At 45.9% G+C, this 27,118-nt stretch overlaps 1 protein-coding gene across 2 annotated transcripts in view; it reads left to right on the forward strand.

Annotated features, from left to right (window-relative positions):
* Positions 1–27,118, forward strand: part of NPHP3 (nephrocystin 3) — a 303,001-nt gene that overhangs the window by 66,085 nt on the left and 209,798 nt on the right. For both annotated transcript variants that reach the window (XM_063922378.1, XM_063922379.1), the window contains 4 exons: positions 8,261–8,411; positions 16,822–16,974; positions 19,092–19,225; positions 19,301–19,461. In XM_063922378.1, coding sequence (XP_063778448.1) covers positions 8,261–8,411; positions 16,822–16,974; positions 19,092–19,225; positions 19,301–19,461 — 599 coding nt within the window. The remainder of the gene's footprint in view (positions 1–8,260; positions 8,412–16,821; positions 16,975–19,091; positions 19,226–19,300; positions 19,462–27,118) is intronic.

Consider the following 27,118-nt stretch of genomic DNA (forward strand, 5'->3'; position numbering starts at 1 on the left):
TATATATATATATATATATATATATATAATATACAATTATATATATATATATATATATATTAAACTGGTGGTGATTGATTATTAAACTGGTGGTCAGGTCACTGGTCACACTATCAGCAACTTGCAAGTAGTACTCCTAAGCAGACAATAACAAAATATATTATACTGGTCTGGTGGTCAGTGTGGTCACAATGGCAGTGTGGCACTGACTCTGGCAGCAAAAGTGTGCACTGTACGTTATATGTACTCCTGAGTCCTGCTCTCAGACTCTAACTGCTCCCCACTGTCAGTGTCTCCCCCACAAGTCAGATAATTAATACAGTCACACTATCTAATCTATATCACTTCAGCAAGTAGTAGTAGTATAGTAGTACTCCTCCTAATAATGCTACCCAAAATTACTACTACTGTGTCTCTCTCTACTGTCTCACTCTCTTCTCTAAACGGAGAGGACGCCAGCCACGTCCTCTCCCTATGAATCTCAATGCACGTGTGAAAATGGCGGCGACGCGCGGCTCCTTATATAGAATCCGAGTCTCGCGATAGAATCCGAGCCTCGCGAGAATCCGACAGCGGGATGATGACGTTCGGGCGCGCTCGGGTTAACCGAGCAAGGCGGGAAGATCCGAGTCGCTCGGACCCGTGAAGAAAAAACTGAAGTTCGGGCGGGTTCGGATTCAGAGGAACCGAACCCGCTCATCTCTATATAACATAGAGCAAAATTGGGGTGGTTAGCATAATTTTGGGCCAAAAATATATGGGCCCACCAACCGCGACAAGGTGTCTCCATCTAGTGGGTTTCTAACACTAACATGTGTACACTTGAAGGCGAAGACTGCTTCAGCTTAGATTAGCACCCCTCCCACATACCCAAGGGTGTTTTTAATTAGCAAGGATCTCTGGCATTTACAGACTGCATATCGGAAAAGACACTATGATGGTAAGTCCTGAATTAATTTATACAATTTGTCAGTTTTAGGGATAAGTTTGGCGCGCGGGGCCCCCTGGGTTGGCGTGGCCTGGTTTCTTTGGAGTATCACATTGTAATTCTTAATCTAGCACTTTTTTTTAGCACCTAATTATCTACCTGTTTAATGCCTAACATTCTAATTCTTACTTTTCACCAATGTAACACAACTAACACATAGCTTCTACTTCTGTTATGCGTTGGGGCAGTTGGTCTGTGCTGACTTGGGGGGTCCTGTGTCCTACACCTGAACCTTAGTGTTATGTAGCCACCAGATGAGGTCACCTGCTTGTGGTTGGTGGGCCCATATATTTTTGGCAAAAATTTTGCTAAGCACCTCAGTTTTCTATATTAGATGCAGAGTTTATTAGAATGATTCTGATTGGAAGTGCATAATACTATAGAGTGTGAACCCTCATTTTCTTTTTTTCTGCGTAGAACTACAAGTCTCAGCATGATGGTATCTTTAATTATGTTTGGAATTAGGGTGTTCAGTCCAAAGCGCCCCCTCCCCCCATCATATATTCTATGTTATGTACATGTGTACACTTGAAGACGCAGACTCCTTAAGCTTAGAAACTTAACTTCAGGACTGTAACTTCACCAACATGGGTGGGATTGATCTGAGTATCTGAGTGCAGTATATTCTTCAGAAATATGTGTGTTTGTTCCGTTGCTTGCATTCACGTAACCGTTATCAGCATATGGGTGCATTTCATCCAAGATTTTACACAAATCACTCCAAATTTGGAAATTTGCATAAAAGCAAATAGAAAAGAGGGCACTGACCAAATTTACAAGTATCCAAAACATTGCAGTTTTATTATCATAAGTAAATGTCCATCAGAGCCATCAGGTAACAATCAAATAGCAGTTCGGTGTTTCACTTGGGATGTATTTTAATGTTTCTTGAAAATGGTTCTGAAAAGAATCAAACTGCCAACTTACTATAATATGATTTTCTCTTACGTCCTAGAGGATGCTGGGGTCCACATTAGTACCATGGGGTATAGATGGGTCCACCAGGAGCCATGGGCACTTTAAGAGTTTAATAGTTTGGGCTGGCTCCTCCCTCTATGCTCCTCCTATCAGACCCAGTTTAGAAAATGTGCCCAGTGGCGCCGGTCACAGCTAGGGGAGCTCCTAGGAGTTCTTTTTAGTTTTAGTTTTTTTTAAACAGTTAGATACAGGAAGGCTGCTGGCAACAGGCTCCCTGCTTCGTGGGACTTAGGGGGGGAGTAGGATCCAACCCTCTGAGGTTAATGGCCCTTATCTCCACTGACAGGACACTGAGCTCCTGAGGGGGCCGATCGCAAGCCCCCAAGGCGACCGCTCGCTCCCGCAGCCCTGCCGCCACACCCTAACAGGGCGAGAAGACGTTGGTGGCGAGTAGGACGTCGGCGCCTCGACAAGCGGGGAGCCGTGAGAATGGCGGCATCAGGGTGGGAGCACAGCGCTGATGCTGCGCTCCGGAGGGCTCAGAGGTACATTGTGGGCCAGCGCAAACACCCTTACACTGGTCACTATTGCTATCAGGGACATCTGTACTACTGCTAGCGCCATTACCTCAGGCCTGTATAATCTTTATAAGTGCGGGAAGACGTGCCATTTTAGGGGGTGGAGCTACTCCTTAGAGCGCGGACCCTCCACATAACTCCAGCTATCCTGTGTGGTACCAGGGAGTTATAGAAGGGGGGGGGGGGGGGGAGTGTTTATTCACATTACTGTGTAGTCTGTTTAGGTTACTCAGTCAGCACCAGGCATTTATTATTATAACTGTCTACTGGTGCGCTGTGTGGGCTGGCTCCCTAACTCTTTGTCTCTCTGAAGGTACTTGGGGGAAACTGTGTCTGTGTGTGTCTGTCTGTCTGTGTGTGTGTGTGTGTGTGTGTGTGTGTGTGTGTGTTATATATCTCACATTACCATTTCTAGGGACTCTGTATCTTGTGCTGCAGAGTATGTATCTTCTCCAGAAAAGTCTATTCCCTGTACTCAGGAATGCAATATACTGTCTCAGCCCTCTGAATTCGAACCCCAGTGGGTGGCTTCTATTAAGGGTATCATATCCCAGATTTCATCTAGGATACAGTAGCTCATTATGAGACTGAAACACAGGTTTTTAAAAACTCTGTAGAGGTTTTGTCCTATTCTACTCCCACTACCTCAACAAACTCTCCTAGTATATTCCCAAAAAAGCGTGCTCTTGCCCAGGTAATGCAAGTCGACACGGATACCGACTCTGACACAGGTGACGGTGATGGGGATATACTGCGAGGGGAGGTATCCCTTGCTAAAGGGGTGCAGCTAAAGATTGAGGCCATTCGGGACATTTTACACATTACTGACAAGGTACCTGAACAGGTCGAGGAGGCTTAATTTACAGACATAAAGAAAGTCTCCCTTACCTTCCCTGCGTCTAGGGAATTAAACGCATTATTTGAAAAATCCTGGGAGAAAAAAATTCCAGATCCCAAAGAGAGTTCTAGTTGCTTTTCCTTTCCCTGAAGAGGATAGGAAAAAGTGGGAAAACCCTCCTATAGTAGATGCTTCTGTTTCTAGATTGTCTAAAAAGGTGGTTTTACCTGTCCCTGGGTCTACCGCTTTGAAAGAACTGGCAGACCGCAAGATTGAGACTACTCTCAAATCCATATACACTGCTTCAGGCATGGCGCTTAGGCGCACTATTTATTGTGCATGGATTTCTAAAGCCATAGTAAAGTGGTCAGGCACGTTACTAGACGATTTAGATACTATGGATAGAAGTGACATTGAAATGTTTTTACGTCACATACAGGATTCTGCGAATTTCATAGTGGAGGCCATGAAGGACCTTGGTAATCTAAATGCACGGACGTCTTCCATGGCTGTCTCGGCACACAGGGGACTCTGGCTGCACCAATGGTCTGCGGATGCGGAATCCAAGAATAGTGTGGAAATCCTACCCTTCACAGGTCAGGCTCTATTTGGGGAAGCTTTGGATGCGTGGATCTCCACGGCAACCGAGGTTAAGTCAACCTTTCTTCCCTCAGCCACTCCGACGCTGAAAAAATCCTTCTCTGCGCCTACAATGCAGTCCTTTCGGACCGCAACGGTTAAGAAGTCCAAGGCCCCTTCCACCTTCTTCAGAGGTGGTCGGGGAAAATCCAGAAAACCTGCACCGGCAGGTTCCCAAGAACAGAAGCCGGGTTCTGTTTCCTCAAAATCCTCAGCATGACGGTGGACCTCCCAGCCTGGATGTCGGGCAGGTGGGAGCACGTCTAAGAAATTTCAGTCATGTCTGGACGTCCTCAGGCCTGGACCCCTGGGTACAGGATATTGTATCTCAGGTGTACACACTGGAGTTTCAAGAGCTCCCACCTCACAGATTTTTCAAACCAGCTTTGCTTTTAAAAACTATGATTATTACTGCGCTTATATGTCTATAGCTGCTTCAACAAAAAGTCCCGTTCTAACTGACCCTGCTCTCCCTACCTCATGAGCCGCTGATCGCGGCTCACTTCTGGATTCAGAACCTGGTTTCCTCCCGCGGGCTGACGATAAACGAGTGTGCTGCACTTCGAGCGCACGGCAGTGCAGCACACTCGTGTATCGTCAGCCCGTGGGAGGAAATCAGGTCCGGAATCCGGAAGTGAGCTGCGATCAGCGGCTCACGAGGTAGGGAGAGCAGGGTCAGTTAGAGCGGGACTCTTGTCTACAACACCCGATCCAGGGCATTTAATTGGAATCCTCGTTGCTCCATACACAAACCTCCACTGACATATTTCTAAAAAGAGCTGTAAACATTTTAACTAACCAATCCTTTTTTTACAGGTATGAGCGGCAAACAAACATAAAGCGCTTCTATATTATACCCATTTACCAGCTTTGCTGACAGAAAGGGCTATCTTACAGGAAGCCATTAAAAAATTGGAAAGGGCAAATGTCATTGTTCCAGTTCCACCTCATCTGGTAAACAAGGGTTACTACTCAAACCTTTTAGTGGTGCCGACGCCGGACGGTTCGGTCAGACCAATATTGAACCTCAAATTGTTAAATCCATATTTGAGGGAATTCAAGTTCAAGATGGAATCTCTGAGAGCGGTGATCTCAGGTCTGGAGGAGGGGAAATTCCTGTTATCCTTAGATATCAAGGATGCATACCTTCACATTCCTATTTGGCCGCCACACCAGGCTTATTTCAGGTTTGCGCTGTTGGACTGTCACTATCAGTTCCAGGGGCTGCCATTTGGCACCGAGGGTGTTCACCAAGGTCATGGGGAAAATGATGCTACTCCTCCGCATGGAGGGTGTGAACATAATTCCTTATATGGACGATCTGCTGATTAAAGCATCGTCCAGGGAGAAGTTGTTGCAGTCCATTGTTCTCACAACTCGACTGCTCCAGGATCATGGTTGCATCCTAAATCTTCCCAAGTCACATTTGGAGCCGACAAGGAGATTGTCTTTCCTAGGGATGATACTCGACACGGGAGTGCAGAGGGTGTTTCTACCACTGGAGAAAGCGTTGGTGATACAAACAATGGTCTGGGATGTCTTGAAGCCAGGGACGTGCGCTGAGCTAAATGGCTCAGGAGGCACTGGCTAACCCCAGAGCCAAATTTACATGCAATATATGAGCCAAAGGGTACATCTGGGCATTATACACAGGTGCAGCATTATAAACTCCTGGAAATCTGGTGAGTTTTGATTAGAGATGTGCGGAAACGTTAGCCAGCTGAGGCACTGCCTCACCTGCCATAGACTTTGTACTCCAGAGTTTGGGCTATAAAAATTATTAGAATAATGCAAAGAAGATATTTCAAACAAATTATCAGTATTTTTCATATATTTTTTCAGTCAAAACTCTGGTTTAAACGTAAGTATGACAGGAAAGGCTCTGCCTCACACCAATGCACGTCACTGCTTGAAGCCTACCTGGGTATCGGTTCATCAGTGTATTCGTCTTCTGGGGAAGATGGTTGCCTCCTACGAGGCTCTACAGTGTGGAAGATTTCATGCACGGTCCTTCCAACTGGATCTTCTGGACAAGTGTTCGGGATCCCACCTACACATCCACCAGAGGATACGTCTGTCGCTGAAAGCCAGGATTTCACTCCTATGGTGGCTGCAAATACCTCACCATCTCGAGAGCCGCAGGTTCGGGATTCAGAACTGGATCCTTCTAACCACGGATGCAAGTCTCAGAGGTTGGGGCGCGGTAACCCAAGGGGAAAACTTCCAAGGAAGGTGGTCAAGTCTGGAATCCATCCTTCCAATAAACATTCTGGACCTGAGAGCCGTATTCAACGGCCTTCTACAAGCGGCACATCTTCTGCAAGGTCAGGCTATTCAGGTGCAGTCGGACAATGTAATAAAGGTGGCCTACATCACAACCGACAAGGCAGAACAAAGAGCAGAGCTGCAATAACAGAGGTAACAAAAATCCTCCTCTGGGCATAAAGACACGCAATGGCGCTGTCAGCAATCTTCATTCCAGGAGTGGACACTTGGGAAGCGGACCTCCTCAGCAGACACGATCTCCATCCAGGAGGGTGGGGACTCCACCCAGAGGTGTTCGCAGTGGTGAAAAGTCTTTGGGGTGTACCTCACATAGACATGATGGCCTCCCGCCTCAACAAGAAGCTTTACTGGTACTGTGGTCCAGGTCGAGAGACCCACAGGCAGTTACGGTGGATGCACTGGTGGCTCCGTGGATCTTCCAGTCTGTGTATGTGTTCCCTCCACTCCCACTCATCCCAAGGATTCTAAAATGTATAAAAAGAACAAGAGTTCAGGCGATCCTCAGTGCTCCGAACTGGCCAAGAAGGACTTGGTACGCGGATCTTCTGGAGTTACTGCTGGAAGATCCGAAGCCTCTTCCTCTTCAGGAGGACCTTCTGCAACAGGGGCCGTTCGCTTATCAAGACTTACCGTGGCTACGTTTGACGGCATGGAGGTTGAACGCCAGATCTTAGCTCGGAAAGGCATTCCGAATAAGCTTATTCCTACCCTGATCCAGGCTAGGAAAGGAATAACGTCTAAACATTACCATCGCATTTGGAAAAAGTATGTGTCTTGGTGTGAATCCAATAAGTTTCCTACGGTGGAGTTTCAAATTGGGTGGTTTCTCCTCTTCCTGCAGACAGGTGTGGATGTTGGCCTACGTTTGGGCTCCATAAAAGTCCAGATTTCGGCCTTGTTCATTTTCTTCCAGAAACAGTTGGCTTCCCTCCCTGAGGTTCAGACTTTCTTGAAAGGGGTGCTGCACATCCAGCCTCCCTTTGTGCCTCCTATAGCACCTTAGGCTCTTAACCAGATGCCAGTGGTTTACTTTTTTTGGATGATCCATGTCAAATATTCAGATGTAGATTATAGTTGCAGGGGTGCGGCGTCCTGCTTCCCTGAATAGTAAAGTTTGTGCACAATAAGGTAGTGTACCTTTTTGCTCGATCAGTCCAGGGATGATTTCTCGATTCTTGGTGAGGGTGACAGAAGATGGGGAATTGCAGGGGCTTTACATTCTCACTGACCTCAGTGCAGTCAGTGCAGCACAGTCAGGCACATTTTAGAGTCCAGCTCCAGCCTCCCGCTCCTCGTCGCCGCCTTGGGGGATGAGACGTCATGACATCTCATCCCCCAGTGTCAGCTGCACAGCGCCGTCAGCATCTTGTAGTCTCTGGCACCGCCGGAGGAGGGAAAAATGCAGCACGGTCGGAGGAGGGAAGAATGCAGCGCAGCCGGAGGAGGGAAGAATGCAGCGCAGCCGGAGGAGGGAAGAATGCAGCACCGCCGGAGGAGGGGAAAATTCAGTGCCGGAGGAGGAGGAAAGAATGCAGCACCGCGGGTACAGTTGCTGAAGTCGGGGATGATTCTTCTTCCGTCCATACTCTGCCGGCAGCAGCAGCTCTCCCAGCAGCTGCCGGTGCTGCTGAGAGTGCTGCTTCTGACGTTGGAGCCTGGAGACCAGCAGTATCATCCCTGCACTGCAGCTCCAGCCGGGGTGGCTTGTCTGATGGTCCGTCTTCCGCGTGTAATGTCTCTCCTAACAACCGCGATCAGCGTGCAGACGCGTTAGTTGTTGCGTGGAGCCATGCAGGAGGTGGAGAGCAGCTGGCTGAGGGAGTTGGGCAGAGCTCTCAGCGCCCCCTCAAATCAGGCGCCTGGGGCACGTGACCCCTTAGGCCTCCCCCCCTAGTTGCAGCCATGCTATGGGGCCCAGTGGTATTACACAAAACCCTGATCTATCAAGGCCATATCCATATTTACATAAATTGAGAATACTGTATGCTCATTTTTACAACTCTTTCGAAACAGATCTTTAGAGAAACAAAAGAAAAGGAGATCCAGGATTTACTCAGAGCCAAGAGAGACCTTGAGGCTAAGTTCCAAAGACTGCAGGCCCAGGGAATACAGGTGTTTGATCCTGGCGAATCAGATTCTGACGACAATGACACAGAAGTGACAGGTAATCATCACACACACACAAAAAAAGCAATAAGGCATATTTATTGCCTCGCATTTCACAGACAGCATAACAGTAGTATTGGGCTATTGGCACACATATGCATTGTGCACCTGCATATAAACGTGGCACATGCACTCTTATGTGCCTATCAATAGCAGGAAGTGTAACACTGCGTTCCTGTCACATGTGTGCTGATATGCTTTAAGAACATTGTACATGTTCTGTTACCTTTATAGACAAGGGGGTAAATTTACCATCATTCATGTTTTGGCCAAGATTAAACTCGGCTGGTTATGAACGTACGCAGGTATTTTTTTTCTAAACAAAAAATCCCAGTAATTTACTAAACTTCTGTCTATTTGAGCAAACACTGCCCTATTTTGTGTTTAGTAGATCACCGAGATGCATTTTTACGGCCGTGAATGCAAACTCGAATGAATACGGATGATAGTAAATTTACCCCAAGCTCTCACTTTGTTGTTAGTGTCGGAAAGTAAAATAATGACAATCATTTCTGGAAATTTATCTTTAACATTTCTAATTTCTCTTACGTCCTAGAGGATGCTGGGGACTCCAAAAGGACCATGGGGTATAGACGGATCCGCAGGAGCCTGGGCACACTATAAAGACTTAAACTGGGTGTGAACTGGCTCCTCCCTCTATGCCCCTCCTCCAGACCTCAGTTAGACTTTGTGCCCAGGAGTGAATGGACACACACTAGGGGAACTCTCCTGAGTTTCTCTGGAAAGTCTTTTGTTAGGTTTGTTATTTTCAGGGCGACCTGCTGGCTACAGGCTCCCTGCATCGTGGGACAAGTCAGACCTACTTCTTCTTAGTTCAAGGGCTCTGCTTCTTAGGCTACTGGACACCATTAGCTCCAGAGGGTTCGATCACTTGGTGCGCCTAGCTGCTTGTTCCTGGAGCCGCGCCGTCACCCCCTCACAGAAGCCAGAAGAAAGAAGCCGTGTGAGTATTAGAAGAACAGAAGGCGTCAGTGACGGCAGAAGACTTCAGTAACGGAGGTACAGCGTTCGCGCTGCGCTCCATGCTCCCACACACCAACGGCACTCACAGGGTGCAGGGCGCTGGGGGGGAGCGCCCTGGGCAGCTGTTACTGAGGTCTGATTTTACTGGCACAAGAGCATACTACGGGCCCCAGGTGCCGTGTATGATACCCCCGCCAGTTCATAGCAGCGGTCGCGCTGCGCTCCGTGTTCCCACACTCCAGCGGCACTCACAGGGTGCAGGGCGCTGGGGGGGAGCGCCCTGGGCAGCAGTTACTGAGGGCTGGTTTTGCTGGAAAAAAGTGCATACGATGGGCCCCGTGCGCCGCGGACGATACCCCCGCCATTTGATAGCTGCGGGCGCACTGCGCGCCGGTGCTCCCACACGCCGACGGTTTACTTGGGTGCAGGGCGCAGGGGGGGGCGCCCTGAACAGCATTAGTTTCAGGTGGTATATAGTGTCTTTACACTATATACGGTGCCTGACCTGTATATATAATATAAAGGAGCTAGAGCGCGCCGAGGGGGGCGGGGCTTAGCCCTCACACATACAGGGTCAGCCCCATTTTCTCTCTGTCCCCGCCAAGAAGTATGTAATGCACAAACAAGGGGGAAGGGGGGGGGGGCACAGTTTTTTAGTGTTATGTTACACATATATAACACTAGTTGATTTAGGAATAAGCATGAAATCATTCTTGTGTGTATTTTCTGTGTGCTCCCTGTCAGATATACCCATTTTAGTAAACTTGTGTCGATAGGCGTGAGTGTTCTGTTATAAACACCTATGGTGTTCACTGTCGGCATCGCCGACGCACGTGGGTACTTGCTACAACAGGGCGGTAGTGATATGCTTGAAAAAAGTAAATATTATATGGGAGGCACAATGGTATGTGGGTGACCCTGTCGGCACCAACTGTTGTCACCGGGTGTAAATAGACATGCTGTATCTGACTTATACCTGTGTATATACAGTTGTACGTTACTTCCCTCGGACCGCTTGGGGTTTCAAGACGGTAATTTTGCCTGGTTACTAATTCTTGCTGTCGACAAATACTGGGGTTTTCTGTTGACTATAATGTTTCCTGGTAGATTCACGACTGGGGCTTTTCAGTACATGGTCATACACGTTCAGAACACATTAATGTCACTGGGGACCAGAAGGCTCGGGACAATCCGATTATATGTTATATATATATATATATATATATATATATATATATATATATATATATATATATTTAGGATATGTGGCTATATGTGTATTACAATATGTAAATTCATATTATGATTTATGATGAATACTGGAGTAATAGTATTCCTTCTCATGTGCTGATCGCTCTGTTGATAAAGCTCTAGGTCGGCTGTGACTCACACCCTCTCCAGAAGTCCGAAGGGTTATTCTTTTTCCGCCACGGATGGAATATTGTGAAAGTCAATGCCTGGTCAACACGGGGCCCTGTCTCAATGGATCGTATACAGGAAATCTAAGTGATATGATTACTTTTCTATACTGTGGGCTTTTTGCATTACAGGCACATGAGGGAGTGTTTGTGTTCGGTAAGTCATAAAATAGATTTACCCTAAAGAGAGAGGGGAGGTTCCTTATGTTGGATCTTCTCTATAAATTTGCGGCAGGCTGCCGTACGTATACAGGTAGTGTGGCTGGGGGACTGCTGAGGCTGACTCCGAGAGTTACTGGAGTTTTTCCTGGGATGGTGTACCGCTAGTTGGGGGGATGCCTCAGTTCAGCCAATCTCGGTGGATATTCCTGGTAAGTCTAACTTCGGGAGTTAGATTCCCTAACAACAGTTGGTGACGCATTCTTTTGGGGGATGCAGTCATTTTAATCGGTTAAATACAGTTTTTGTTTTTCCCTTTCTGTACAGCCTGTGGAAGGTGAAAAGGTAAGAGTTCTGCAGCCTTGTTAGGTTCGCAGAAGAGGATGTCGCAGAGTCTAGATGGCGGGACCCCGCTCCGGTGAGGACTCCGTTATGTCTTTCAGTTAGTCCGGGAATGGTCTAGGACCGGTGAGTTACTTATGGAATCCAGGGGGGACATTCTGGTGTTACAGATCTTTCCCCTCCTTGATTTTATAATGGATTTTGCCGTTTCCCCTCTGGAACGGGAGGTAGTACGCGACGCCATACCAGAGGTGCGTCGGGTCCGGGGCCCTGTCCGCCTGTCCCGATAAAAAAAAAAGTTTACATGCGTTGTTTTACGCATTCAGATTACCTGGAGGGATAGCCAGGATTGTGTTTGACATTTCACTGGAGTGATGGTAGTATGGTGGTTTTCTTTCAATTGTAAGAGCCATTGTTATTCTGTACTGAGATGTTCGCCTGCTTGAGGCGAGGTCAAGAAACATGTGGTGCAAATCGTGATTTCTCTCTGACTGTTCTTCAGCACAGGAAAGGGCTGTTGTCCCCAACGCCGCAAATGTCGGAGGTGGTATCATGGTAAATACTGAACGGTTGAGGTTCTGTGTTTTCCTGCGGAAAGAGAGCTGAGGATTCTGAGTCGGATCAGATTTGCAGTGACACTCCATCAATGTGTTCCGTTGATAAAGAAGTTGGGTGCAGCCTAAGAGGCCTTTTCGATGAGCAGGTAGAATGCAAGAGTGGTTGTCACGGGACCTGTTGGGAAGGTGATCCGGGTCTCACCGGCACATGCACCGGAATATAATTCTAATGGCCAGGATATCACTCCTGGGCTGTCTGCTCAGTTCTCACCTCCTAGTGGGACGAAGGTTCGGGATCCGGGATTAGATCCTGGTGTCCTTGTTTGCAGATCTCCGAAGCTGGGGAGCAGTCCTTACAAGGGTAGTATTTCCAGAAGGAAGGGTCAAGCTGTGAAGCTGGTCTACGATAAGCTTTCTTGAATTAAGAGCTGTTTCAACGAACATATTCTTCGTGTTCTGCCCGTGTTCATTCTGTCGGACGACTTGACAGCAGTGGTGTAAGTGAGTCGCTAGGACGGAACAAGGAGCAGAGCGACCATGGCAGAAGCTGAAATAGTTTTCCGCTGGGTGGAAAGACTGGTAACCGTTATATTTACAGTCTTCGTTCCGGACGTAAATGACGGAGAAATAGATTTCCTCTGCAGACGCGCTCTTCATCAGGAGAAATGCTGTCGTCATCGAGATGTTTCACCGAAGTGACAGGCTTTTGAGGAGTGCCTCAATTGGGCAGGTTAACGTCTCACCTCAACCAGAGACCTCAGGAATACGGTTCCAGGTGAAGGGACACTCCAGCTATAGCAGTGGATGCCCTCGTGACACCTTGGGTGTTTTCGGTTGGTCTATGTGTCCCCTCCGCTTTCACTCTGCTGAAGGTGATTAACATAAGAGGTACAGAGGTTCCGGCGATCCTCATTGTTCCGGTCCAGCCAAGGAGGGCTTGGTATCCAATTCTTCAAGATATATTCATAGAAGATCCCTGGCCTCTTCCTCTACGGGAGGAACTGTTACATCAAGATCGGGACGTGTATCAGGTCTTACCGCGGATGCGTTTGATGGCGTGACGGTTGAACGTGATATTCTAGTCAGAATGGGTATTCTCAGTGTGGTCATTTCTACACTTCTTCAGGCTAGAAAGGAAGTATTTTTCCGCCACGTATGGAATATTGTGAAAGTCAATGCCTGGTCGACACGGGGCCCTGTCTCAATGGATCGTATACAGGAAAGCTAAGTGATATGATTACTTTTCTATACTGTGGGCTTTTTGCATTACAGGCACATGAGGGAGTGTTTGTGTTCGGTAAGTCATAAAATAGATTTACCCTAAAGAGAGAGGGGAGGTTCCTTATGTTGGATCTTCTCTATAAATTTGCGGCAGGCTGCCGTACGTATACAGGTAGTGTGGCTGGGGGACTGCTGAGGCTGACTCCGAGAGTTACTGGAGTTTTTCCCTGGGATGGTGTACCGCTGGTTGGGGGGATGCCTCAGTTCAGCCAATCTCGGTGGATATTCCTGGTAAGTCTAACTTCGGGAGTTAGATTCCCTAACAACAGTTGGTGACGCATTCTTTTGGGGGATGCAGTCATTTTAATCGGTTAAATACAGTTTTTGTTTTTCCCTTTCTGTACAGCCTGTGGAAGGTGAAGAGGTAAGAACTGCAGCCTTGTTAGGTTCGCAGAAGAGGATGTCGCAGAGTCTAGATGGCGGGACCCCGCTCCGGTGAGGACTCCGTTATGTCTTTCAGTTAGTCCGGGAATGGTCTAGGACCGGTGAGTTACTTATGGAATCCAGGGGGGACATTCTGGTGTTACAGATCTTTCCCCTCCTTGATTTTATAATGGATTTTGCCGTTTCCCCTCTGGAACGGGAGGTAGTACGCGACGCCATACCAGAGGTGCGTCGGGTCCGGGGCCCTGTCCGCCTGTCCCGATAAAAAAAAAAAGTTTACATGCGTTGTTTTACGCATTCAGATTACCTGGAGGGATAGCCAGGATTGTGTTTGACATTTCACTGGAGTGATGGTAGTATGGTGGTTTTCTTTCAATTGTAAGAGCCATTGTTATTCTGTACTGAGATGTTCGCCTGCTTGAGGCGAGGTCAAGAAACATGTGGTGCAAATCGTGATTTCTCTCTGACTGTTCTTCAGCACAGGAAAGGGCTGTTGTCCCCAACGCCGCAAATGTCGGAGGTGGTATCATGGTAAATACTGAACGGTTGAGGTTCTGTGTTTTCCTGCGGAAAGAGAGCTGAGGATTCTGAGTCGGATCAGATTTGCAGTGACACTCCATCAATGTGTTCCGTTGATAAAGAAGTTGGGTGCAGCCTAAGAGGCCTTTTCGATGAGCAGGTAGAATGCAAGAGTGGTTGTCACGGGACCTGTTGGGAAGGTGATCCGGGTCTCACCGGCACATGCACCGGAGTATAATTCTAATGGCCAGGATATCACTCCTGGGGTGTCTGCTCAGTTCTCACCTCCTAGTGGGACGAAGGTTCGGGATCCGGGATTAGATCCTGGTGTCCTTGTTTGCAGATCTCCGAAGCTGGGGAGCAGTCCTTACAAGGGTAGTATTTCCAGAAGGAAAGGTCAAGCTGTGAAGCTGGTCTACGATAAGCTTTCTTGAATTAAGAGCTGTTTCAACGAACATATTCTTCGTGTTCTGCCCGTGTTCATTCTGTCGGACGACTTGACAGCAGTGGTGTAAGTGAGTCGCTAGGACGGAACAAGGAGCAGAGCGACCATGGCAGAAGCTGAAATAGTTTTCCGCTGGGTGGAAAGACTGGTAACCGTTATATTTACAGTCTTCGTTCCGGACGTAAATGACGGAGAAATAGATTTCCTCTGCAGACGCGCTCTTCATCGGGAGAAATGCTGTCGTCATCGAGATGTTTCACCGAAGTGACAGGTTTTTGAGGAGTGCCTCAATTGGGCAGGTTAACGTCTCACCTCAACGAGAGACCTCAGGAATACGGTTCCAGGTGAAGGGACACTCCAGCTATAGCAGTGGATGCCCTCGTGACACCTTGGGTGTTTTCGGTTGGTCTCTGTGTCCCCTCCGCTTTCACTCTGCTGAAGGTGATTAACATAAGAGGTACAGAGGTTCCGGCGATCCTCATTGTTCCGGTCTAGCCAAGGAGGGCTTGGTATCCAATTCTTCAAGATATATTCATAGAAGATCCCTGGCCTCTTCCTCTACGGGAGGAACTGTTACATCAAGATCGGGACGTGTATCAGGTCTTACCGCGGATGCGTTTGATGGCGTGACGGTTGAACGTGATATTCTAGTCAGAATGGGTATTCTCAGTGTGGTCATTTCTACACTTCTTCAGGCTAGAAAGGAAGTATTCGCGAAGCCTTACCACCGTATTTGGCGTGCATATGGGTCTTGGTGTGAATCTAAGAAGGTTCTTACGGTAGACTTTCAGCTGAGTCGGTCTTCTCCATTCTTTGCAAGCAGGTGTGGATGCAGGCCTAAAGTTAGGCTCCGTTTCAGGGCAGTTTTGGCCTTATAAGTTCTCTTTAAAAAAAAAAAAAAGAATTGGCCACCTTACCGGAAGTTCAAACTTTAGTGAAAGGTGTACTGCACATCCAACCTCCATTTGTGCCCCATTGGCACAGGAGGATCTTGACGTGGTGTTGCGTTTCTTGTGTCTCACTGATTGGAACCTTTACTGAAGGTTGGGTTAAAAATTTCTCTCTTGGAGAGTGGTCATGCTTTTGCCTTTTGGGCGACCGCAAGGCTGTTGTCCGAAGTGGCGGTTTTGTTTCACAAGAGCCCCTGTTTGATTTTCCAAGTGGGTAGACTTGAGAACTCGGTTGGTAGTTCTGCCGGAAGGGTTTTCGGTGTTTATCAAAAACCTCCCTATTTTGATACCTGTGGTAACTTCTGCATTGGTTGATTTTACGTCGTTCGATGTAGTCAGGGCTTTGAAGATTTATGTCGCCAATTGGACTCAGTTTGGCGTAACAAAGGCTCTGTTTGTCTGGTATGATCCCAGCGTGCTTGGGGCGCCTGCGCCTCTGCAGTCTGTTACACGCTGGATCTGTGATACGTTTCGGCGCGCTAGTTCTACGGCTGGTTTGCCATGACCGAAATTGGGGGTGACCTGTTCTACTAGGTAGATGGCCTCTTTTTGGGTGGATGCCCGTGGTGTCTCGGCAGGTTCCCTTTGCCGAGCGGCTATTTGGTCGGGTTTCAAACACCTTTGCTAAGCTCTACATGTTTGATACCCTGGCTGATGGGGACCTCATGTTTGCTCAATCGGTGCTGCAGAGTCGTCCGCACTCTCCCGCCCGGTCTGGAGCTTTGGTATTGACCCCATGGTCCTTTTGGAGTCCCCGGCATCCTCTAGGACGTAAGAGAAAATAGGATTTTAGTACCTATCGGTAAATCCTTTTCTCCTAGTCCGTAGAGGATGCTGGGCGCCCGTCCCAGTGCGTACTGTGTCTGCAGTTATGGGTTTTGGTTGCACTTTGTGGTGTTTCCTCTCTGTCAGGTTGTGGCTGACGTGGTTCCTGCCGTGGCATGCGGTTTCTTGTTATTGGTTGTGTTGACACACAGGTTGTGTTGCATATTCTCTCAGCATATGGCTGTATGTTTTCATACCGTGGACTGGTTTTCTGTTGAATGCCATGTTTTGCGGTATGTTTGTGGTGTGAGCTGGTATAACACTCACTGTGTTTAAAATTATAAATTCTTTCCCCGAAATGTCCGTCTCTCCTGGGCACAGTTTTCTAACTGAGGTCTGGAGGAGGGGCATAGGGGGAGGGGCCAGTTCACACCCAGTTTAAGTCTTTATAGTGTGCCCAGGCTCCTGCGGATCTGTCTATACCCCATGGTCCTTTTGGAGTCCCCAGCATCCTCTACGGACTAGGAGAAAAGGATTTACCGGTAGGTACTAAAATCCTATTATTTGATCACCTGAGAAACATTTTATTTCTCTTTATACAAAGTTCCTGGCACGCAGTGCGACTACTGGACCAGTGGAGCACTAGGCAGCGAGCCTTCCATGGGCAGCATGATGCAGCTCCAGCAGTCCTTCCGAGGCCCAGAGTTCGCTCACAGTTCTATTGATGTTGAAGGGCCATTCGCAAATGTAAACAGAGGTAAGTCAACTCCACATTAACTGGGTCCTGGAGCAATTTGCACCTTTGCAAAACCATGTACTGTAGCACCGCAAGTGAGCAGATTTAAAATGTGTAGAGATATTTAAAGTTGGGAAGGAGGTGTTCTAGCTTAATTCCAAATTTCACTGTGAAAACTAAGTTGTCTAGTATTTGTTCGCTACATGAAAAGCAGTCAGTATGTTCTTTGCATGTATAGGGTCAACTTTGGAGTGAAATGCAGCTATGGCCGTCCTTGCATCATTTGTCGCAGTTGCGTCTGTGACTTTATGCTGATACAGTTCAAAACCTTTCCTTGGTGTACAACTGTGTGTCCTAATGTGCAAGGTCTGAGACACCCAGACGCTGTATTATAGTCTGGTGTGTCTTTAGATGAACCATCAATACTTGCAACAGTCCAGTGATAGGTCCAGTTTGCTCTGTCTTAGCATGGACCCCTGTGTGAGCGGTTCAGCATCTCTGTATGCGTCCACTTCAGCGACACTCCTGTAAAACGCAACATTGTGCTTCTTTTTAGCCACCTAATTATCTCCCATTCACAATCCAAGAACGCCCCGTACATTTCTGCTACCGTGCATCTAGATTTTTGCTGCAACTTTGTATGAACAAAACGTCAAACTAACAGGACGAAAAACAACGCTCCACTACATTCAACATTGCCGACTACGTCCGACTCAGTATCGGGGCCATAACTGCATTTGCACCCCTTGTATTGCATCATCTTTTGTTCAAGGAGCAAGTTGCTCTCTTTGGTCATTTTTTTGTATTTGCTGCTAACCCTCAATCAGGGCTGTTCTCTCATTGAAAGCATTTTCCTTGCAGCCTACATTATGATCACTCATCCAAGGCACATTGGTTAGATTGCTGCACCACAGCACTGGAGTTTGATACATGAACAGTGCCGTATTTGTGTGCTGTTAGTATGTTCTCCCTATAGAACACTTGCATGGGTCTTCTTCAGAAGTACAGATAAAGCCACGCTTATCTTGGCTTCTCTGCTGCGCCTAGGCACACCATGGTTTATTAGCATAAACCTTTCATCTATTGTTCTCAGCTGCAATACAATACAGAGAGAACAATACATCAGGGGATTAAGTCATTACAGCAGGGGATTAAGTCCGACTGCCCTGGATCAGTTAATCCTATTAAAGGCCAAGATAAAGGTGGCTACATCTGTACGTGTACATGAGTTGGGTCATTTAGGGGCCCATTTATCAAACAATATTTGCGGCTATTTCTCAGAAAACACCTGTTGTATGAATGTATTTAGAAGGCACCAAAACAGATATTGCGGATACCTGCTGCGATCAGTCCCTCCATTCCCGCTGGCAGCAGCATTCCCCGTAGGTTTCTATGAGGGATGCAATGCTGCAAGACTTTCCAATGTCCACAATGTAAAGCGTTCTGGAGATAGGCCCCCGCAACTATCTACACTTCGCATTTGCACCCAGTAGAACCCAAACCGGAACTGGGCACTGTGCATGTGCGGTCAGCAGAACCGCCCATGTTCAGCAGCCCCGACACCACACTTGGCACATCGCAGAGACAGGCCCCTTTTGGAGCCCCTGTCCCTGTGGGTGTCATATCATGCATCCTGCTGATGTGGTCACATTCTGCAATGCAATTTTGGTAGCTAATATCGCGCCCAGATCGCATTGCAAATGCGATCAATGATAAATGGGCCCCTTAGACTGTAAAGCTTCAGTTGTGCAGGGACTGATGTGAATAGCAGATAATCTCTGCACCGTGCTGTGTAATTGGTGGTGCTATAAACATAAACAATGATAATAATAAATATATTATACCACCCTTTAGGGTAAAACCTCACAGGTGTTTTAGCATCTGCCCCTGTATGCTGAACTGCATTCACTGGAAGGTGAGCACAGCTCAAATGTCAAAATAGTTCTTAGTAGGTACTAACTGTAGCTATAGCCTGTCTGATGTTTGTTAAAATGACTCTGACTACAATGTTTGTCATTATGAAGTGCTTTGCAAGCTTCAGCTATGCTTACGTACGAGTTTACTCCTGTGGCACAGCCTACGGTAGTGTCTGGCAAAGTTAGAGCCTTGATCCATACCATTCTCTGATGTTGTTGTAGATGATTGGGATGCAGCAGTAACCAGCTTGCTACAGGTCACACCTCTCTTCTCTCAGTCTCTGTGGAGTAACACTGTGCGTTGTTACCTTATAAGCACGAAGGATACCCAGGCTGAACTGGATGTTTTTCTGAGGGTGAGTACTAATATAAATGAATCTAGTGCACTTTTTAATAATCTAGGAACAGTCACTTTCATTGTGTGCTTGTAGGAATATTCCCCAAAGCTTCAGAGGATTTGTGAAACATTGGGCTATTTTTTCCAAGTGGTGCATTTCCCGGAAGAATGTGAAAACCAGTACATTGCTGTGCGGAAGATGGAAATTGAGAAGAGCTCTATGGTTATATTATTCATGTGTTCCTCGTTATCCAGGTAGGGATTGCATAGATATTAACGTGGGTCACCACACACTCACAAGACAGCAGTTGTCTCTCTTCTTTCCTAGCAGGGGTCAGGTGCAGACTATCAGGTAACAGTAGAAATCTGAAGATGGAACAAACAACAATGCGCTAAAGGAGAGGAAATACTCATGTAATGAGGTGTTGCTTTTAAAAGTGAAATCCTTTATATATACAGTATTTAATAGCAGCTACACTGATATGCAGTCTTACAAAACTTCCTTCCAGGGCTACATACGCACACAACAGTCTTTTTGTATGCACTAGAAAAACAATGTCAATTATAATGGTAAATTGCACCTTGATAGCAGGTAATTATGCTATAAATTCAAGATGGTGAGCAATATTCTGTAAAATAAGAGGTATTCAATAGGAGGCACAATAGTTCCCAAAGTTCATAACATGCAACATCTCAAAGGATAGTATATTTGTGTGAATAATAGAAAATGTCATTAAAAGTTCAGCGTCTTATGGGCCAAAAATAGATCCATAATAACTGGATATATGGTCCCTGTTTATGTCATAACAATCTTACCCTCTAGTGAACACCAACTATAAAAGTCTTGAAACCATAACATTGTACATTGCTTCTGATAATTCTGATTAATTACCTTATAACATTCACTATATGTGGGTAAGAGACTCAGTACGCAATTGGCGTATGGGGTACCGTAAGGGTACGCAATTACCGTAGCAGATGCTTAGCCGTGGTCGAGACGCACATGCGGCACGCTCGCTCACAGCTTAACGCTTGGTGTCGAGCACGCTATAGGTGGCCGACTACCGTAATGCTACGCTACCAGCGTAGCGGACGCTCGTGACCACGAGCGGCGCAGACGCTCACGGGATGACACTCAGTAAACCTTGTATGCAACACAATGAAAGGCTGAGCCTATACTGTAAACCTTGGTTTTGTAATGTGAGCACAATGCAATGCTAATTAACCTCTATTGTATGAAAGCCTCTTGAGCGATTGAGACGCTCTGAATACTCTCAGCAATGTAATAAACACACAATACCTTGCTAAGGTTCCAACACCTTTACTAACAATATCTAGCTATGTAAAAGTTAAAAACAGTTAACAGTTCATACACTACAGGCTAACATCAATATCTAAGCAGAATAACTACACATAAATATACAATAGCGTCACAATCTTATACAATAACAGAGAGAGAGAATATGGCAAATACAGTCAGAGATTTAGAATGGTCACAGAGAATAACTTACACACACTGGGGAATGATCGCAGCGCAGTCCTGGTACCAGCTCCGAGTTAGTCAAGATGAAAACCGTTTGTGGAGAGAAGAGTCTTGTGTCCCCAAGCCTATTGCAAACTATATTTATGTACTAGCTCAAGACATACTACAATAGATACTGTTGTGCCCTCTTTCCATTGGTTAGGGGGTGGGACAAGTACTGCACCTGGGATCATTGGTTAGTTCAAGAAGTGGGCGCTGGCTAGGACTTTTTAGTATTCTAAATTCCTCTCTGGTTGTATTGTGGAAACCTATTGTTTGGATCTTCCAAACAAACTCTGTCTCTGGGCTTTGTTTACCCCACGGTCACCTCTTTCAGTTGAGACAATGACATCTCAGCACTCATTATTCTGGAGAGAAACCTGGACCTATTCATAAACAAAGGTGTAAGCCCTCTTCATAGAATCTCAAAGCTTAGTGTAAATAAGGCTATTTGTTTTCAGTCTGTGGGAAAGAGGTGACTGAATTCCAGTCACCCACCCTGCATTTATGTGTAATTTATTCTGAATGCAATTAATCTTATGTTCTACTTCTGTGCATAACCATGAGCAGGAACTATGCGAATCCCTCCCAACTGTCATAGACACAACACCTCTTCAATACCCCACAGCTGGACACCATACACTACCCTCCAACCTTTGTCTGAGCCCTCCCAGCATGCAAAGAGGAATCTCTCTGTCTAAGAGGTTTTAAACTTACCATACTTGCTGACATTATGAAGGGGAATATTAACTATAAAACGCATTATATTGGTTAAATATGTAGCGATCGAGTCGCTCGCTAGTCGCACACAAACACCGCCGTAAATACCCATCTCCATGCGCAGGCGACGTCAGAGCGTCCCCTACGCAACCTGAGGGGATGCGTACGCACGGGGGAGTCGGTGCGCGAGCAGCGGGCACGTGCATTGGGGTTAGTACAAGGCATCATAGGTCGCTATATTTTTCGACTTTGACAGTCGACCCTTTGGCAGTCATCAATAACTGCCACTTAACAATTCAAACAGAAAAATATATGTCATCATGGAATACCTTTTTATGATTGGGTAGAGGGAGGAGAGGAGAAGGTGGGAAAGGTATGACCTAGTGAGATAGTAGAAGCGTGTGTGTATGAATCCATGTTTGAGGGGTCATGTATCATCGTGCCGTACGTGTTTTAAATCAAGCTTCGAGGTATTGCGAAGTATACATTTGAATCCTTCTTATCCCGTATCAAGGGTCTGTGGATGGGCTGTCAAACTCTACCGAGCTCTTTTCGGCTTTTGGTTGCAACAAATGGGGAGCACATTTAGTTGATGATACATGAAGGGGGGATACATGTGAATGCTGATATATGTGTCTATATTCCCTATCGACTGTGTGTCATTACCTGGAGGTTGTAGAGATGAGGATAAGAAACAATCGTTATAAATGCAGTCGTAAACTATGTGAGTTTATATAAACAGTCGCCGATTGAGGTCTTGTCTGATGTCTTGTCTTGATGTACATGTTGTCTGATGTCTCTCGGTGCTTTTGCTATAAATAGCGAGCAAAAGTTGTTCCATTGTCCATAAAGTTACAGTCTCTAAAGTATTGGGCTATCGTAAAAGTTAAAGTCACTAGGGATATTGGGGGTCTGTGGCATAGTCCATCAATGGTCTGTATAAAAGAGGTTGTCAAATTCTTCTTCCAAGCGGATGTCTTTGTACCTTGGAGGAAAACAAAGGAGAAACGGGTGAAAGAAACGGACCGTGGAATCACATTTTCATCACAACATTGTCTCTATCGTTGGGTCATAAATCAAATTAGTTGTTGTTATTACAGTGTCCTCGCTCCTCAGACTCATCACTCTGGTACTACCTTTACACTTTGTTAAAGCCCGAGCGCATCTAAATATCAGGCCAACCAATATGACGACTCCTAGAATACACAAAATAAATTTCCCTACGTCCATTATAATACCTTGGGTCCATTCTCCTAAACCAGAGAACCAATTTCGTGGGTTCAACCATGACACCCAACTGGTCAGCTCATTACCCACAGCAGCGAGTGTGAGATTGTGTTTCCTTCGAAACTCCCACTTTAATTGTAAAATGTCATCCATCTTTTGGTCTATGACCTCGGCTGGGTCCTCCGTGCTGTTTGTAATGTACGTGCAGCACTTTATTCCATATTGAGTTGCTAGGGTAACACAATACCTGCCTGTCACAGCTGTGAGGTAATTGAGAATCATCCTATGCTGAACCAGTTCTGTTTTGTAGGCTTGTAACTCTTTCCCAGTGTACCTGAACGTGTCGTCATACATTTCGGTGATATTGTCTAACAAATTTGCAAGAGCAGATATATATTTATAATTTATCACTCCTCTGGCGGTACGAGTGATATCTAACGCGAGTAGGAATTGAATCCCGGTGGATTCATGGATCAGATCAGAGGCTGGATGCTCTGTTCTTTCTATCAGGTGCCGTTTAACGATGTGCTCGTAATGAGTGTGAGTATAAGGAGCTTGGGCACTGCGGTGAATATCTTTCATTTTGTTATGGGATACAGTCATTACTTCAGGCAGTACTTTTCCAATATAACACAATTCTTCTGAGTTAGGGGCAAGCCACTTATACGCCTTCCTCCCGCATATGAAATATGCATCATCGGGACGAACATATGGGATGGAGTATGACATAACCATGGTACAAATTTTCCATGTGAAATCTCCTAACCCTAATTCTCCCATCTGTTTAGTACACGTATCTGTTTGTACGATATGTGCACAGTATCCTGGTGATACTTCTCCAACTCGCATGGTCCTACTTCCTAGAGTGTACCTATACCGGAAATATTTTCCATGGTCGGCTATCTGGCGTATAAGTTCTGTGTCTATGGGCATTCTATCGGCTCTATATGAAAATGTCATGGTTTGATTACTCCATGACACTTCCCAATTTCCCGGCTTTCGGGGATTGGAAATGTTAAAGCATACTAAGGACCTATCCACATGATATTGGTGGAGCTTCAAACTAGGAGGACTAGAGATATTAAACCTCTTGTCCACTGGCCTCCCACCACTTAGCTCAAGTACCTCTCCTATAGTTAAAGGGAATGGTACTAGTCCTGATTTGCTATGACCTTGAGGTACTTGAGAGCATACCCAACAGTCTGTCTGGTTTAACACTTTACCCACTAAGGAGTGATAGTCACTCAATGGATGCCGGTCCATGTGGATATTAAAACTGGACTGACATTTCTTGATGCACCCATCCTCAACTATATTGTCACAATGCCTACAGATGCAGTTCTCTTTAGCTAACAATCCTTCACAATGTCTACAAATAACATGGCTGCTAGATCGTTTTCTGGTACTCGCCTTTGCTTGGTGATTGTGTTGCTATTGGAAATTTACGCCTCTGTCTCAGTCATCAGAAACCCATTCCGGATCCTTTCTCGACCTCACTGGTACTCTCACCGAAACAGACTGCTCTGGTCAACATCATGGTCAACAGGAAAACACGGACTGCAGTCTCTTGGGGCGAGTCCATCTTACAGGAGGAGAAAGAGAAATTTGTAATGGGGGTACAAAAAATACTTTGAGGGGAAAGAAAAATGTTACGATGTCTTATGTCCTCTAGTCTTGTTGTTCCTCTTGCTCTGCTGTCATCTCAAAGGTGCTGTCTCTCAGTCTTCCAAACGAACATTCCAGTGATACAATATTCCTTCCAAATCTGCGATCTTTCTGTAAGGAGCAAAAATCTTGCATTACCATTTGTCTAACTGATGTGTGACATACCATCTTTAAAACATAAGAACATGAGAGAGAAGAGAGAAAAAAAAAAAAACGAGAGAGAGAACAATTCATCACATTTTACATTAAACAACAAACAAAAAACCATTGTCAGATCTTCCGTTCACCATCAGGCTGTCACACCAACACATCCACTGGTATCCTTGCGAAGTCCCCTCCCCACCAGTATTTCCACACTCCACCCTTTTGTGCCTGGCCAGGACACACCGATGTCGGTAGGTTACACTGGGGTTAGGTAGACTTCTGCAAAGACCAAGTAGCTATGTGATGTTTGAGTTCTGCCGATGAACGTCAGAGATGGGGAAACAGAAACATTTACAAATAAATGACAACGTTTACCCGGCCGTTCCTGTGTCTACAAGGACCTGACCTCCCAATATCATTAACTGTAACCTCAGGTTTACTATCAGTCCTAATGATCACCTTTCCTGATTGCATATTACAGGTGCGGCCCAAACTTCTTCCTAGGTGATTCCTGATTACAATTTCGTGTGTCATAACTCTGCTCGCGTTCTTGTCTAGGGGGTTTATATAACCTTTGTCTATTTCTTGATCTACAATCTCTTGCATAATGACCTTCCTTCTGGCAATTATAACACCTTATCACCTTTGACTTACCCACAGGGATCTGAGGCTTCTTACTTCTCTGTGTTTCCCTGTGCTTGCTGATGTTTTGCTCATGCCCAACAGCGGACTTTCTTAATGCAGCCACCGAGATATTTCTCCAGTTTGGGTTGGTGGTCTGTACCCTTGTTCTCAATACAGGTTGAGTATCCCATATCCATATATTCCGAAATACGGAATATTCCGAAATACGGACTTTTTTGAGTGAGAGTGAGATAGTGAAATCTTTGTTTTTTGATGGCTCAGTTTACACACACTTTGTTTAATACACAAAGTTATTAATAATATTGTATTAAATGACCTTCAGGCTGTGTATACAAGGTGTATATGAAACATAAATTAATTGTGTGTATGTACACACACTTTGGTTAATGCACAAAGTTATAAAAAATATTGGCAAAAATTACCTTCAGGCTGTGTGTATAAGGTGTATATGAAACATAAATGCATTCTGTGCTTAGATTTAGGTCCCATCACCATGATATCTCATTATGGTATCTAATTATTCCAAAATACGGAAAAATCCGTTATCCAAAATACCTCTGGTCCCAAGCATTTTGGATAAGGGATACTCAACCTGTACTTCCTTTAAACCATTTATTAACACAAATACTGCTACTTCTCTGTGCGGTGCACTTGTTTCGATGTTTTCTATACCTGTATACCTAGTCATGTCCTGCAATGCCCGATGGAAATAATTAGAAGTACTTTCCCCTTCGTTTTGTCTTCTGGAGAAGATTTCGTTCCACTCGACAACGGCTGGGAAATATACTCCTAACTGTCGGTTGATCTGCTTAATACATTCCTGATTGTGTTCCTCCGTTTGAGGTACTTCCGTGTCTAATTGACAATCAGTAATAAATTTCGCAGGGTCAACACTGGAGGGCAAACATGCCCTCAGCACTGTCCGCCAATCTTTGTTGGTGGGTTCTGTGGAGTTTCCTAGTTCTTTAATGAACCTTTGACATGCAACTATATCTTTCCTAGGATCAGGAAATTCAGACATAATTGACCTCAATTCCATCCGGGACCAGGGACGGCGCATTGCACCGTCCCTGACGGGAATGGTTCCCTGAGCGTCAGTCTTCCCATTGGGGACTGTGATCACCCTGACAGGATTAAACTCAATTACATCATCTTGTGTTGGTTCTACAATATGAGGTACATTTGTTTGTGCGTGATATATAACACCGTACGTACCTGTGGACACGACCTCACCTGTCCCTCCGTTAGGGGGTTTGATTATTGCCTTTACCGAATTGGTCGCGTCCACCTAGATGTCTTGTATGATGGCTGCTGGAAATGGTGCCGACCTCGTGCTGGGCTCACTTTCTTGCTTGTAATCCTGAGGGAAGTTTAACATGGAGTGCAACTTGCACAGGTTAACAGTTGTACATTTAACAGTTTTACTTTTATCATTGTTACATTCGTTACAATTATTCTTATCATCTATACAGTTACTAAGTGCATGTTTATCACACCCCAGTGTGCCATTCTCTGTAACCACCTTCTCTCTTGTTGCCATATTTTTCTTACCACAGTGAGAGTCAGCTGTGTAAGCTAATTCTCCTTGTATTTCACCTTCCTGTTGCCATAACTGTAAATAATCATAATGTTTGATCCGTCTCTTTGCAGATTTAATGAGACATATCCTTCTCCTTAGATTTTGTAACACCTCGGGACCAAAACTGCCTACTTGTGGGAACTTTTCCCCATCATGCACAGTCATTCTTTCCCATTCATTGACCTTTGCGTGTGATCCATTTCGGACTTCCCGGTCTGTATCACACGTTATCCTTGCCGACTCTATTGGCCGGTTTACTAAGTCAACCCGAACCGAGGTTGATCGTCCCCTACCTGAACAACTGGCCCCCATCTTTGCAGGTGTTGCTTTCACTACCTCTGACCTTCAAATCAGGGTCTTCAGCGAACCCTTACAAAAACCAAGATGTCCGGGGTAGGCCGGCGGCGGAA

This window comes from Pseudophryne corroboree, chromosome 5, assembly GCF_028390025.1.
Source record: "Pseudophryne corroboree isolate aPseCor3 chromosome 5, aPseCor3.hap2, whole genome shotgun sequence".
Classification (NCBI taxonomy): Eukaryota; Metazoa; Chordata; class Amphibia; order Anura; family Myobatrachidae; genus Pseudophryne; species Pseudophryne corroboree.